This window comes from Trachypithecus francoisi, unplaced genomic scaffold (assembly GCF_009764315.1).
Source record: "Trachypithecus francoisi isolate TF-2019V2 unplaced genomic scaffold, Tfra_2.0 Lachesis_group5, whole genome shotgun sequence".
Taxonomy (NCBI): Eukaryota; Metazoa; Chordata; class Mammalia; order Primates; family Cercopithecidae; genus Trachypithecus; species Trachypithecus francoisi.
In genome coordinates, this window is record NW_022681470.1 from 133,836,931 (window position 1) to 133,849,621 (window position 12,691).

Consider the following 12,691-nt stretch of genomic DNA (forward strand, 5'->3'; position numbering starts at 1 on the left):
CAGGGCAGAAGGAGCAAAGGGAGCTCTCTGGGGTCCTTCTTATAAGGGCACTGAACCCTGGGCCTTGTGGCTCATACCTGTAATCAATTTTTCCTGTTCTAAGCCACCCAGTTGGTGATTTGTTACAGCAGTGCTAGGAAATACATGCACGAATTCTATCTCAGTTTAAAAATAAAAGAAGGCCGGGTGCTATGGCTCATGCCTGTAATCCCAGTGCTTTGGGAGGCCAAGGTGAGAGGATCGGTTGAGCCCAGGAGGTCCAGAGCAGCCTGGGCCACATAATGAGACCTAGGCTACAAAAAATACAAAATTTGCCAGGCCTGGTGGCACACACCTGTGGTCCTAGCTACTCAGGAGGCTAAGGTGGGAGGATTACTTGAGCCCAGGAGGTCAAGGCTGCAGTGAGCTATGATCATGCCACTGCAGTCCAGCCTGGGTGACAGAGCAAGAGCCTGTCTCAAAAACAAAAAACAAAAAAAAGGCCAGGCACATTGGCTCACGCCTGTAATACCAGTATTTTGGGAGGCCAAGGCGGGTGGATCACGAGGTCAGGAGATCGAGACCATCCTGGCTAATACAGTGAAACCCCGTCTCTACTGAAAATACAAAAATTAGCCAGGTGTGGTGGCACATGCCTGTAGTCCCAGCTACTCGGGAGACTGAGGCAGGAGAATCACTTGAACCGTGGAGGCAGAGGTTGCAGTGAGCCGAGATTGTGCCACTGCCTTCCAGCCTGGGTGACAGAGCAAGACACTGTCTCAAAAAAAAGTAGTAGTCCAGACAGGCTCTCCTGGGCTGCCTGGGGTATCATAGGTTGAAGTCAAGGCGTCCACTGGACTGGGCTCTTATTGGAGGCTCTAGGGGAAGAATCTGTTTCCAGGCTCATTCAGGTTTTGGCAGAATCCAGTTCCCTGCGGCTGAGGGTCCAGGGTCTCTTTTTCCTTGCTGAGTGCCAGCCAGGGCCACTCTGTGCTCCTAGACACTGCCCCCGTTCCCCCTCATGTGGCCCCTCCACCTTCAAAGTCAGCAAGGGTGCATTGGGTCCTTATCACACTTGGGATGTCTCTGACTTGCACTTGGGCCACCAGGTGGAGAAAGCACACAGGTTTTAGAGGGTGGTTACGTTGGGAGCGATCCCTCCCATAGTCACAGGTCCTACCCACAGTCGACGGGGAAGGGACTCTACAGGGCGAGCAGTCGCTGGGGCTCATTCTTAGACTTCTGCCGGCACACAGAGGGGCTTTTGTGGGGATGAACGGAATCGGGTCTTGAGGAGTGGAGGCTTACTATTCACTCTTGTTTTCATGAAATATTTTTAAACATTCAGAGAGAAATATTCACTGGAACAAGACATTCGAGAAAAGGAAGAGGCAATCAGACAGAAAACCAGCGAGGTGCAGGTAAGGCTCTCGCTTGTTTTGGTTACATCTACTTTGTGCTAAATGTAGTTTAGAAAAACTTCCCTCCCTGGCTGGTGGTGGGGAAGGGCGGGGGTCTGCCCTGGATGGAAACATGAGCTCTTGGGGGCTGCAGAATGCAGTTTTTTTTTTTGTTTGTTTTTCAGGCTTAATTTACTTTATTTTTCTTGCATAAAAACGCTATGTTGTAGCCACAGCTGGAGCCTGGGTCCTCTGCACGGAGACTCTGGTGTGGGTTTTGACAGGTGGTCCGTGAATTCCTGGTAGGGAGATGTGGTGAATACAGTCTCCTTCCAGTGGTCGGGGGTCAGGTAGCTGTAGATCTTAGAGATGGCATCAAAGCTGGCCTTGGCGAAGTTGCCCAGGGTGGCAGTGCAGCCCCTGGCTGAGGTGTAGCAGTCATCAATACCAGCCATCATGAGTGGCTTCTTGGGCACAGGCGCTGAGACGATGCCAGTGCCCCTGGGCATGAGGATGAGGTGCACCAGCACAGAGTTGCAGTGTCCTGTCACCTTGCAAGGGACAATGTGGGGCTTGCCGATCTTGTTCCCCCAGTAGCCTCTGCACACGGGGACAATGGAGAGCTTGGCCAGGATGATGGCCCTGCAGATGGCAGTGGCCACCTCCTTGGAGCACTTAACACCCAGACCGATGTGGCCATTGTAGTCCCTGATAGCAACAAATGCCTTGAACCTGGTGCACTGGCTGGCGCAGGTCTGCTTCTGCACCGGCATAATCTTGAAAACCTCATTCTTGAGAGAGGCACCCAGGCAAAAGTCAATGATCTCAGATTCCTTGATGGGCAGGGAGAAGAGATAGCTCTCCTCCAGGGATTTGATCTTCACCTCCTTGACCAGGCGGCCCAGCTTGGTGACGGGCATCCACTCCTTATCCTTGGCCTTGCCTCTGCAAGCTCCGTGGCCTTGGCCCTGGCCCTGGCCCTGTCCATGGCCACGACCCCAGCCCTGGATGCCACTGCTGAAACCTCCGTGGAAGTTACTGCAGTTGCCCATCCCAGGGCCTCTGACACCTTCCCCCTGCCCCCCATGCTGCATTGGTGTCATCTGCCATCTGACTTGCACTTGGGCCACCAGGTGGAGAAAGTGCGCAGCTTTTAGAGGGTGGTTACGTTGGGAGCGATCCCTCTCGTGGTCACAGGTCCTACCCACAGTCGACGGATGCCACTGCTGTGACATCTGTCGTTTTGGTGTTTTCTCGGAGAAGAAGAAGTTTTTTTTTTTTTTTTTTTTTTTTTTTTGAGACGGAGTCTCGCTCTGTCGCCCAGGCTGGAGTGCAGTGGCCGGATCTCGGCTCACTGCAAGCTCTGCCTCCCGGGTTTACGCCATTCTCCTGCCTCAGCCTCCCGAGTAGCTGGGACTACAGGCACCCGCCATCTCGCCCGGCTAGTTTTTTGTATTTTTAGTAGAGACGGCATTTCACCGTGTAGGCCAGGATGGTCTCGATCTTCTGACCTCGTGATCCACCCGTCTCGGCCTCCCAAAGTGCTGGGATTACAGGCTTGAGCCACCGTGCCCGGCCAGAAGAAGTTTTTTTTAAAAATATAGTTTGTTTTTTTTTTTTTCCAAATAGAGACAGGGTCTCAAACTCTTGAGCTCGAATGAGTCTCCTGCCCCAGCCTCCCAAAGTGTTAGGATTACAGGTGTGAGGTGTGAGCCACCAAGCCTAGTGAGAGTGAAGATTTTTTTTTTTTCAGTTTTTGTTTTTTTTTTTTAGAAACGGAGTCTTGCTCTGTTGCCAGGCTGGAGTGCAGTAGCATGATCTCGGCTCACTGCAGTCTCCACCTCCGGGGTTCAAGTGATTCCCCTGTCTCAGCCTCCTGAGTAGCTGGGATTACAAGGCACGCACCACCATGCCCGGCTAATTTTTTGTATTTTAGTAGAGATGGGGTTTCACCATGTTGGCTAGGATGGTCTCAATCTGCTGACCTCGTGGTCTGCCCGCCTCAGCCTCCCAAAGTGCTGGAATTACATGCTGAAGTTTTTAAAGTTGCTTATAACCATAGACAGTGGCTTCTCTTTTTCTAAAATTGAGACAAGTTGGCCCTCTGTATCCAAGGGTGCTGCATCCTTTTATCTAAGCAACCACAGATTAAAAAAAAAACAATAAAAAATAATCCAAATTGATAAAACAGTACAATATGATAATTATTTACATAGCATTTACATTATATTAGGTATTATAAATAACCTAGAGATAATTTAAAGTATATGAGGCTGGCTGTGGTGGCTGACACCTGTAATCCCAGCACTTTGGGAGGCCGAGGCTGGAGGATCACTTAAGCCCAGGAGTTTGAGACCAGCCTGGGCAACACAGTGGGACCCCGTTTCTACAAAATATTTGCAAAAGCCGGGTGTAGTGGCACGTGTCTGTAGTCCCAGTTACTCCAGAGACTGAGGTGGGAGAATCACTTGAGCCCAGGAGTTGAAGGCAGTAGTGAGCTGTGATTGCACTACTGCACTCCACCCTGGGCAACAGAGTGAGACCCTGCCTCAAAAATAAATGAATAAGCAAGTAATATGGGGTGGTGGCAGGGTAGGTGATGTGTGTAGGTTACATGCAAACACTAAACCGTTTTACATCACACTTGAGCATCTGCAGATTTTGATACCAATCTGAGAGATGACGATATAATTCGTGTAAAATGTGCTGTATTGAAGTGTACATTTCAGTGGTGTTTCGCATAATCACCGTGTTGATTAACCATCACTCTATCGAGTTAGAACGTGATTGTTTCTCCCATAGGTGCCAGTAGGCCCATAAAAAAACATCCAGCCCTGAACAGTAAATGGAAGGTTACTTTCTGAAAGATTCATTATTAACTGTTCTCTTTCAGTGAATGGAAGAGTTTGACACTAACTTTCCATTAACCCAAAAGGAACCCTCATCCCCATTAAGCAGTTACTTTCCATTCTCCCCTTTCTCTAGCTCTTGGCAACTACTCATTTTTTTTTCTGTGTGTATGGATTTGTACCCGGTCACGACGGGGTCCATTTTCTTCGTCCGTTCCTCCCATCGGTGAATATTTGGGTTTTCCCACTTTTTGGCTGTTGTGAATAATGTTGCTAGGAACAATTGCCTGCAGGTTTTTGTGTGAACACCTGTTTGCATTTATCTCAGGTGAATACCTGGGAGTTCCAGACATCTCCTGTCAGTGGAATCATACAACACATGACCTTTTGTGCCTGGCTTCTTCCACTCAGCATCATGTTTTTGGTCATCCGTATTGTAACATGTATTAGCATTGCATTCCTTTTTATGGCAGAATAATATTCCATTGTGTGGATGGAGCAAATTTTTTGTTTTGTTTTAAGAGGCGGAGTCTCACTCCGTTGCTCAGGCTTGAGTACAGTGACACAACCTTGGTTCGCTGCAACTTCCGCCTCCCAGACTCAGGTGATCCTCCCACCTCAGCTTCTCAAGTTGCTGGGACTACAGGCACGCACCACCATGCTTGGCTAATTTTTAATTTTTTTTATAAAGATGAGGTCTCACTGCGTTGTCAAGGCTGGTCTCGAACTCCTGGACTCAAGCAATCTGCCTGCCTCGGCCTCCCAGAGTGCTTGGATCACAGGCGTGAGCCACCGTGTCCAGCCACGATGGGCCACATTTTACTCATCCATCCCTCAATTGATAGATGTTCGGGTTTTCCCACTTTTTGGCTTTATAAATATTGTTGCTAGGAACATTTGTCTGCAAGTTTTTGTGTGAACACCTGTTTGCCTTTATCTCGAGTGTATACCTGGGGATGAATTTGCTGGGCCACATGGTAACTGTTGAGGAGCTGCCAGACTGTTTTTCAAAGTAGCTGTACCATTTTACATTCCCATAAGCGGTGTATGAGGGTGCCAGCTCTGCACAGCCTCACCAATGCTTACCAATTTCCCATTTTTCTGTGTAGCCGTCGTGGTGGGTGTGGAGCACTGCCTCATTGTGGGTTTCATTGGCATGTCCCTCGTGCTTCCTTAGCGACGTTGAGTATCCTTCCATGTGCTTATTGGCCATTTGTATGTAGTCTTTGGAGAAAAATCAATTCCGATTCCTTGCCCTTTTATATGGAAAAATATTTTTTCTTGTCCATTTTTAAATTGCTTTTTTTTTTTTTTTTTTGAGACAGAGTCTCACTCTGTTGCCTAGGCTGGGGAGTGCAAGTGTGTGATCTCAGCTCATTGCAGCCTCCACCTCCTGGGTTCAAATGATTTTCATGCCTCAGCTTCCCGAGTAGCTGGGATTACAGGCATGTGCCACCACACCCAGTTAATTGGGTTCTTTTTACAGCTGTTTTTTTTTTTTTTTTTTTTTTTTTTTTTGATGGAGTCTCACTCTGTGGCCCAGCCTGGAGTGCAGTGGTGCGATCTCAGCTCACTGCAATCTCTGCCTCCTGGGTTCAAGTGATTCTCCTGCCTCAGCCTTCCAAGTAGCTGGGATTACAGGTGTGCACCACCACACCCAGCTAATTTTTGTATTTTTAGTAGAGACGGGGTTTTACCATGTTGGCCAGGCTGGTCTCAAACTCCTGACCTCCAAGTGATCCTCCCACCTCGGCCTCCCAAAGTGCTGGGATTACAGGCGGAAGCCACTGTGCCTGGCCTATAGCTAGAGCTGAATTTGAAGAGTTCTTTATCATTTCTAGGTAGAAGTCCTTGTCAGATATGTGACTTGCAAATACCTTCTCAGCATCCACTGAGAGTCCACTCTGTGGATTGTCTTTCCACATTCTCGATGGTGTCTTTTGAAGCACAAGTTTTTAATGTTGGTGAAGTCCAGTTTATTCTTTTTTTGCTGCTGTCGTATTTGGTGTCAGCTGAGAATCCATTGCCAAATCTCAGGTCACATGATGTACCTGTGTGTTTTCTTCTAAGAGTTTTATAGTTTTTGCTTTTCCATGTAGGTTTTTGATCCATTTCTAGTTAATTTTTGTATATAGTATAAGGCAGGGACATAATGTCATTCTTTTGCATGTGGACATCTAGTTGTCCTGGCGCCATTGTTTTTATTATTTTACTTAAAAAAATTGTTTTTAGGGACAGAGTCTCGCTCTTTTGCCCAGGCTGGAGTGCAGTGGTGTGATTGTAGTTCACTGCAGCCTCCAACTCCTGGGCTCAGGGGATTCTCCTGCATCAGCTTCCTGAGTAGCTAGGACTACAGGGTGTGCACTGCCACACCTAGCTAATTCAAAAACATTTTTCTGTTTTTTTTTTTTAGAGACAGGGTCTCACTCTGTTGCTCAGGCTCATCTCAAAAACCTGGCCTCTAGGGATCTTCCCACTCTGGCCTCTCAAAGTGTTGGGATTACAGGTGTGAGCCACCATGCTGGGCCAGCGCCATTTGTTGAAGAGACTCTTCTTTCTCCCATTGAATGGCCCTGGCATCCTTGCCAAGGATGAGTTGACTGTAGCTGTGTGCGTTTATTTCTGGACCCTCAGTTCTATCCCATTGACCTATCTGCATCTCCTCATGCCACTACATCACTGGCTTGATTACTGCAGCTCTGTAGAAGTTTTGAAATCAGGAAATGGGCATCCTCCATCTTTTTTTTCTCTGTCGGTGTTGTCATGGCTATTCTGGGTCCCACGTGTTTCCATATGATTTTTTTTTTTTCTTGAGACAGAGTCTCACTCTGTCACCAAGGCTGGAGTGCAGTGGTGCCGTCTCAGCTCACTGCAACCTCTGCCTCCTGGGTTCAAGTGATTCTCCTGCCTCAGCCCTCAGCCTCCCGAGTAGCTGGAAATACAGGTGTGTGCCACCATACCCAGCTAATTTTTGTATTTTTAGTAGAGACTGGGTTTCACCATGTTGGCCAGGCTGGTCTCAAACACCTGACCTCAGATGATCTGCCTGCCTTGGCCTCCCAAAGTGCTGGGATTACAGGCGTAAGCTACCGTGCCTGGCCCCATATGAATTTTGGAATCAGCTGGTCTATTTCTGCAAAGAAGCCAGCTGGGATTCTGACAGGGATTGTGTGGACTCCGTGGACTGTCGGAGTTATTTTTGTCTTCTCTTTGCTCCCCTTCCTAACCTCGAGCTGGTGGATCTTTGTCCCTCTGGGACTTTCCGGTGGCTCCTTCTCCATTACGGAATGAGGTCCAGATTCCTTCAGTTCCACACTATTGTTACCTGGTGTCCAGGTAACACCAGGCCTAACCCTCTTCCCGTCTTCCCCTCCCTTATCCATCACTCCCCTTAGATGTGGCCACCCCACACCCTGACTCCCACAACTAACTCTGTTTCAGTTATTCAGTGTTCACCCCCAAACTTGTTAGACTTGATGCCTCAGTTCAGGGTTTTGGAGACACAGCCCCGTCCCATCAGCAGCCACCCCTTCCGGCCTAGGGTCTCCACTAGTGTCTAGGGGAATCCAGGAGTTGTCACGTCATGGGGGTTGGCTGCGCTGTGGCCTGACTGAGCAATGACCTTTTTCAATGAAGGGGGAAGACAGAGACTGCCCTGAAGGAAACTGCAGCTCAGTTTCCTAAATGCAGGAGAAACTATGTGCAAAAAATTACCCAGCAAGGTTTAAACAATTGTGTATTTCAGTTTTATTGATTTATATATCATGGAGGGAGAAAGCAAGAATCAAGAAGAGGAAAAGAAGGCTGGGCACGGTAGCTCATACCTGTAATCCCAGCACTTTCGGAGACCAAGGCCGGAGGATCACTTGAGGCCAGGAGTTCAAGACCAGCGTGGCCAACATGGTGAAACCCAGTCTATACTAAAAATACAAAAAAAAAAAAAAAACCCAAAAACCAACCAACTGGGCGTGGTGGTGTACACCTGTAGTCCCAGCTACTCAGGAGACTGAGGCATGAGAATCCCTTGAACCCAGGAGGCGGAGGTTGCAGTGAGCTGAGACTGCACCACTGCACTCCAGCCTGGGTGATAGAGTGAGATTCTGTCTCAAAAGAAAAAAAAAATGCTGGGGAGCAGGGAGAATAAAGGTAAGGGAGAGCCAAGAGTGAGTAGGGCAGGAGCTTCTGAGGAGGGGTTTAGACTGTGAGAACCCTCTTAGAGAAATGGTGAGGTACCCTGAGCACCTTTGTCACTGCAGACACTGACATGGCACGTGTGTCTTAGTGCCACACGTCCATTCAGCTTGCCATAACAGCACACCATGCACTGGGTGGTTTATAAACAACAGAAGTTTACTGCTCGCAGTTCAGGAGGCTGGGAAGTCCAAGATCAAGGGGCCTGCAGGTTCAGCATCTGGTGAAGACCCACTTCCTGGTTCATAGGCGGCACCTTCTTGCTGTGTCCTCACTCAGTGGGAAGATTGAGGCAGCTCTCAGGGGCCTCTTTTATAAGGCCACTAATCCCACTCACAAGGGCTGAACCCTTATGACCTAATCACCTCCTAGAGGCCCCACACCCAATACCATCATCTTGGGGGTGAGAATTTCAACAGCAGACATTCAGTACACGGCACGTGGCCAGTGAGTTCCCTCTCGTCCTCCTGTCATGCCTCTTCTGGGCAAATAGTCTCTGCTCTGTGCATGAAGTGTGTGGTATACACATTTTGTCATCTTTGGTTTGAGGGGGACGTAAAGGAGGGAACTTCTCTGGGCAGACCAAAGGCATTGGAGCCCCTGGTGTCCTGGAGCCATGGGCCATGGCCTGGAAGGAGCCAGTGTGGCCCTAACTAGAACCCTGAGGCCCAGGACATCAGGGAGTTGCTGCCAGTGCTACCCAGTGATGGGGCCAGGGTTTGACTTAGGAGGCTCTAGAGGCTTCGGTCCCTGGTGGGAGCATCGCTCGGAGCATTGGGCTACCTCGGACTCTCCCCAGCCTCCCACTGGACACCTCACCCATTCCCACATGTTTAAATACCACCTTGATGCTGACACATCTGACTTCGTGTTTCCAGTGTCTTCCCTTCCTGGCACACTGGCTGGAGTCTTTCTCCTGAGTTTCCTGTCAAACATGTCCAGAAGTGACCCTGATTGTCCCCTCCAGATCCAGCCCTCAAGTGAAAGGCCAGAGGCAGGGAGGCTGGGGAGCGGAGACCCCAGCTTCCTGAGGCATGGTTTGCCCATTGAAGCAGGGAAGTGCCATGACGTCTTTGTCCCTGTAGTGAGGAGACCCCGGGCCACCTCTGGTTTTCTTATCTTACGGCACCAGCCACCCCAGCAGCCCAGACTGGTTCTGGGATTCAGCCCCACCGCCCAGCCATGGCTCCCTGCAAACCCACCCGTCCTGTCCATTCTCATGACCACCACCTTGCTCAGGCCCCAGCTGCCACTGCCTCTCCCTGGACCCCACACAAGGCCTCTGCAGTCCCTGCGTCCTGATAGCCCCTTGCATCACGCTCCACATGGCAGCTGGAGGGAGGGGGCTTCTCACAATGCCCGCTTGTGCTATTTCAGCTTTGGTTATTTATCTTAAAGACAGATAATGCGTTTGCACAGTTGAAAATCAGGAGGTGAGAAGCCTTTGCCCTCTCCTTGGGTGCCCCCATCCCTGGAGGTGCTGTTTATGAGCTCCTTGGGGTGGAGGCCTTCCAGAAAGGCATACCCTCCCCTTCCTGTTCACACAAATGCAATGTGCTCATGTCCTACTGTAAGGCAGAGCACCCGGCGCCATCCCGTTCCATGGCCAAGGAGTGTCCCACAGTGTGGGCTGTGCTGGAACCTTCCAGCCAGTACCTCATGGACATCTGCATTGTTTACGGATTTTGCTGTCAAAGACATTGTGTGCCTCTGCACATGTCATATGCCTCCAGGATGCTTTTCTTGGAAGTGGAATCATGGGGCGGTAGAGTCTCGGGCTGACCATCTGGATCCATCCCAGGGGGTCAGAGAGAGCTTCAGAAACAGAATCATGATGTCCTGCCTCCCACGCTTGCACATCCCACCTCCCCACTGCAGAGCCCAGCACCATCTCCTTGGCGTGGCCTGCGAGGTGCAGCCTCTGATGCCTCGGCCCGTTCCCTTTTGCTCCAACTGGAGTGCGACATCCCCCCACCCCAGGGCCCCTGTGGTTCCCACCACCGGGCTCTGCCCCTGGCTCTTCACCTGCCTGACACCTGCTCACCTGTTGGCACCACCCTAAATGTTGCTTTTGCAGGCATCTTCCCTGCCCACAAGGTGTGACTGCAGTTTCCCTGTGACCCTCTTGGTGCCACTTGTCCCCGTTTATTTGTGTTTGGGTGATGTTCCCCTCCACAGTCATCCGGGAGCTGGGGCCTTTTTCTCACAGGGACCCAGCCCCTTCTCTGGCACCTGGCCTGTTAGGCCATCGAGAAATACCTGCTGAGGGAGCTGTTGAGAGAGTGGACCTGGGCCTCCAGCCCAAGAGGCACACATTGGCCGTGGGTGTGCACGGAATGCTGGCCCTGAGCACGGTCCTGCCAGGTGGTTTCAGAGGCTTCTCTGGGGCTTCTGGCCCAGGCTACCCCCGTTATCTTGAACATGCTTCATGTTTTACATCCTCACGTAAATCCCTGCAACTCCTCCCTAGGAATTACAAAATGACCTAGACCGGGAAACAAGCAGTTTGCAGGAGCTCGAGGCTCAGAAACAGGATGCTCAAGACCGCCTGGACGAGATGGACCAGCAGAAGGCTAAGCTCCGAGACATGTTGAGCGACGTCCGGCAGAAATGCCAGGACGAGACTCAGATGGTGGGTCCCAGCTACATCCGGGACAGTGCCCTGCACACGGGCAGGGGTTCCCGAGGGCTCCCCTGCGCTCATGTTACCTGGGAACACAACACTTAGACATCCTACTGGGTCAATAGAGTTGCTCCAAACACCACGCGGAAAAGTGTCCGAGCACCAGTGGCTTGACTTCCTGGCCACCCCCCCGTGCTCCTATAAGTCAGGTTGTATATGTGAATGGCCTTGGTCCCTGTGAACCTGTGCCCTGAACACACCCCACCCTGGCTCTGCCCCACAACACAGGGAGTTCCAGGGTGCCTGTCTCCCCTCCTCAGGTGTCTCTGAGGCTCCTCACAGATTCCAGAGGCTGCAACCTCAGAAAACTATGGAGACGTTCAGTCTCCCGGGTCACGGACAGATCATTCATGCTTGGTCATGCCCCTTATTATTCCAAAGTGATCTTCCCTCCACAGCAGGAGGAGCCTGTCTGCCTTTTCTGTGTCTCTGTTTTGGGTATGCAAAGAGGCCTGTAAGGAAGCCAGGTGTCTGGGCCTGGGTTAGGTGTCCGCCTCCCTGGGTTAGCTTGTTTCAGGGATGAGGGCTAAGAGTTCTTTCTCGGAGTCCCATTTCACATGCACTGTGAATCCCTTTAACATCTTTTAACATCTCATTTCAGATCTCATCATTGAAAACGCAAATCCAGTCTCAGGAATCGGACTTAAAGTCCCAGGAAGACGATCTGAACCGAGCCAAGTCGGAGCTGAACCGATTGCAGCAGGAGGAAACCCAGCTGGAGCAGAGCATTCAGGCCGGGCGAGTCCAGCTGGAAACCATTATCAAGTCCCTGAAGTCAACGCAAGACGAAATCAACCAGGTGCTTCCGTGGAGCCGGGTCCCTGCCACATGCCGGGGACCAGCGAGCCCCAAGAGCCGAGGCTGCCACGGCTGAACTCCTTTGCTCTCACCCTTGTTACTTAGTGAAGGTCTCTTTTGGGAGGCCGTGGTGCTGGCCTGGAGGCGCAGGGCCAAGAACTCCCCAGGGCATGTTCCAGAGGGTGTTGGCATTGGCCTAGAGGAGTTCACTTTCCTTTCCTGAGCACACAGCATCTTCAGGGAGTAGGCGGGGCGGGGTGGGAACGTTTAATTAATGACTCATTTGGAGAGACCTTGGGGTTCCTTCCAGCCTGGTCCTCACACAAACACACAAACAAGAGGGACAAAGTCAGGGAGATGACTCCTTTGTCCCTGGGCAAGAGAACAGATGTCCTCTGCAGTCACTGGTGTGTTCAGGAGGCACCACCCTGGAGCATTGCGCCATGCAGGACCCCCATTCTCTAAGCTGTCTGGGGTGCCCCCACCCTCTTCCCAGTCCAGGGTGGCGCTGGCTTCTTGTGGCGTGCAGCTTTTGCCCTTCCCTGCTCTCCTGTGGGCAGTAGTTGAAGGCCTCTGTCCTGGCCCTGGGCATCCAGTCTGCAGAGTGGCTGTGACACTGGCCCTCGGCCTGTGTGGGAGTGGCCAGGCACACTTCCTTTCCCAATTGAACTGGTCTCTCTCTGTGCTGTTAGCCAGTTTATAGGCCACAGTTGATCATAAACATGGACTGCTCAGAGATTTACTGCCTTTTCTTGTGCTTTATGGTTAATATCTGTAGGATTACTTTCAGT

At 50.9% G+C, this 12,691-nt stretch overlaps 1 protein-coding gene across 16 annotated transcripts in view; it reads left to right on the forward strand.

Moving 5' to 3' along the window:
• Positions 1-12,691, forward strand: part of EPS15L1 (epidermal growth factor receptor pathway substrate 15 like 1) — a 121,486-nt gene that overhangs the window by 60,464 nt on the left and 48,331 nt on the right. For all 16 annotated transcript variants that reach the window (XR_004434357.1, XR_004434358.1, XM_033199852.1 and 13 more), the window contains 3 exons: positions 1,328-1,400; positions 10,890-11,051; positions 11,704-11,901. Coding sequence is in view for 14 of the 16 variants with exons in the window: in XM_033199852.1 (XP_033055743.1) it covers positions 1,328-1,400; positions 10,890-11,051; positions 11,704-11,901 (433 nt within the window). In the remaining 2 variants the exon portion in view is untranslated. The remainder of the gene's footprint in view (positions 1-1,327; positions 1,401-10,889; positions 11,052-11,703; positions 11,902-12,691) is intronic.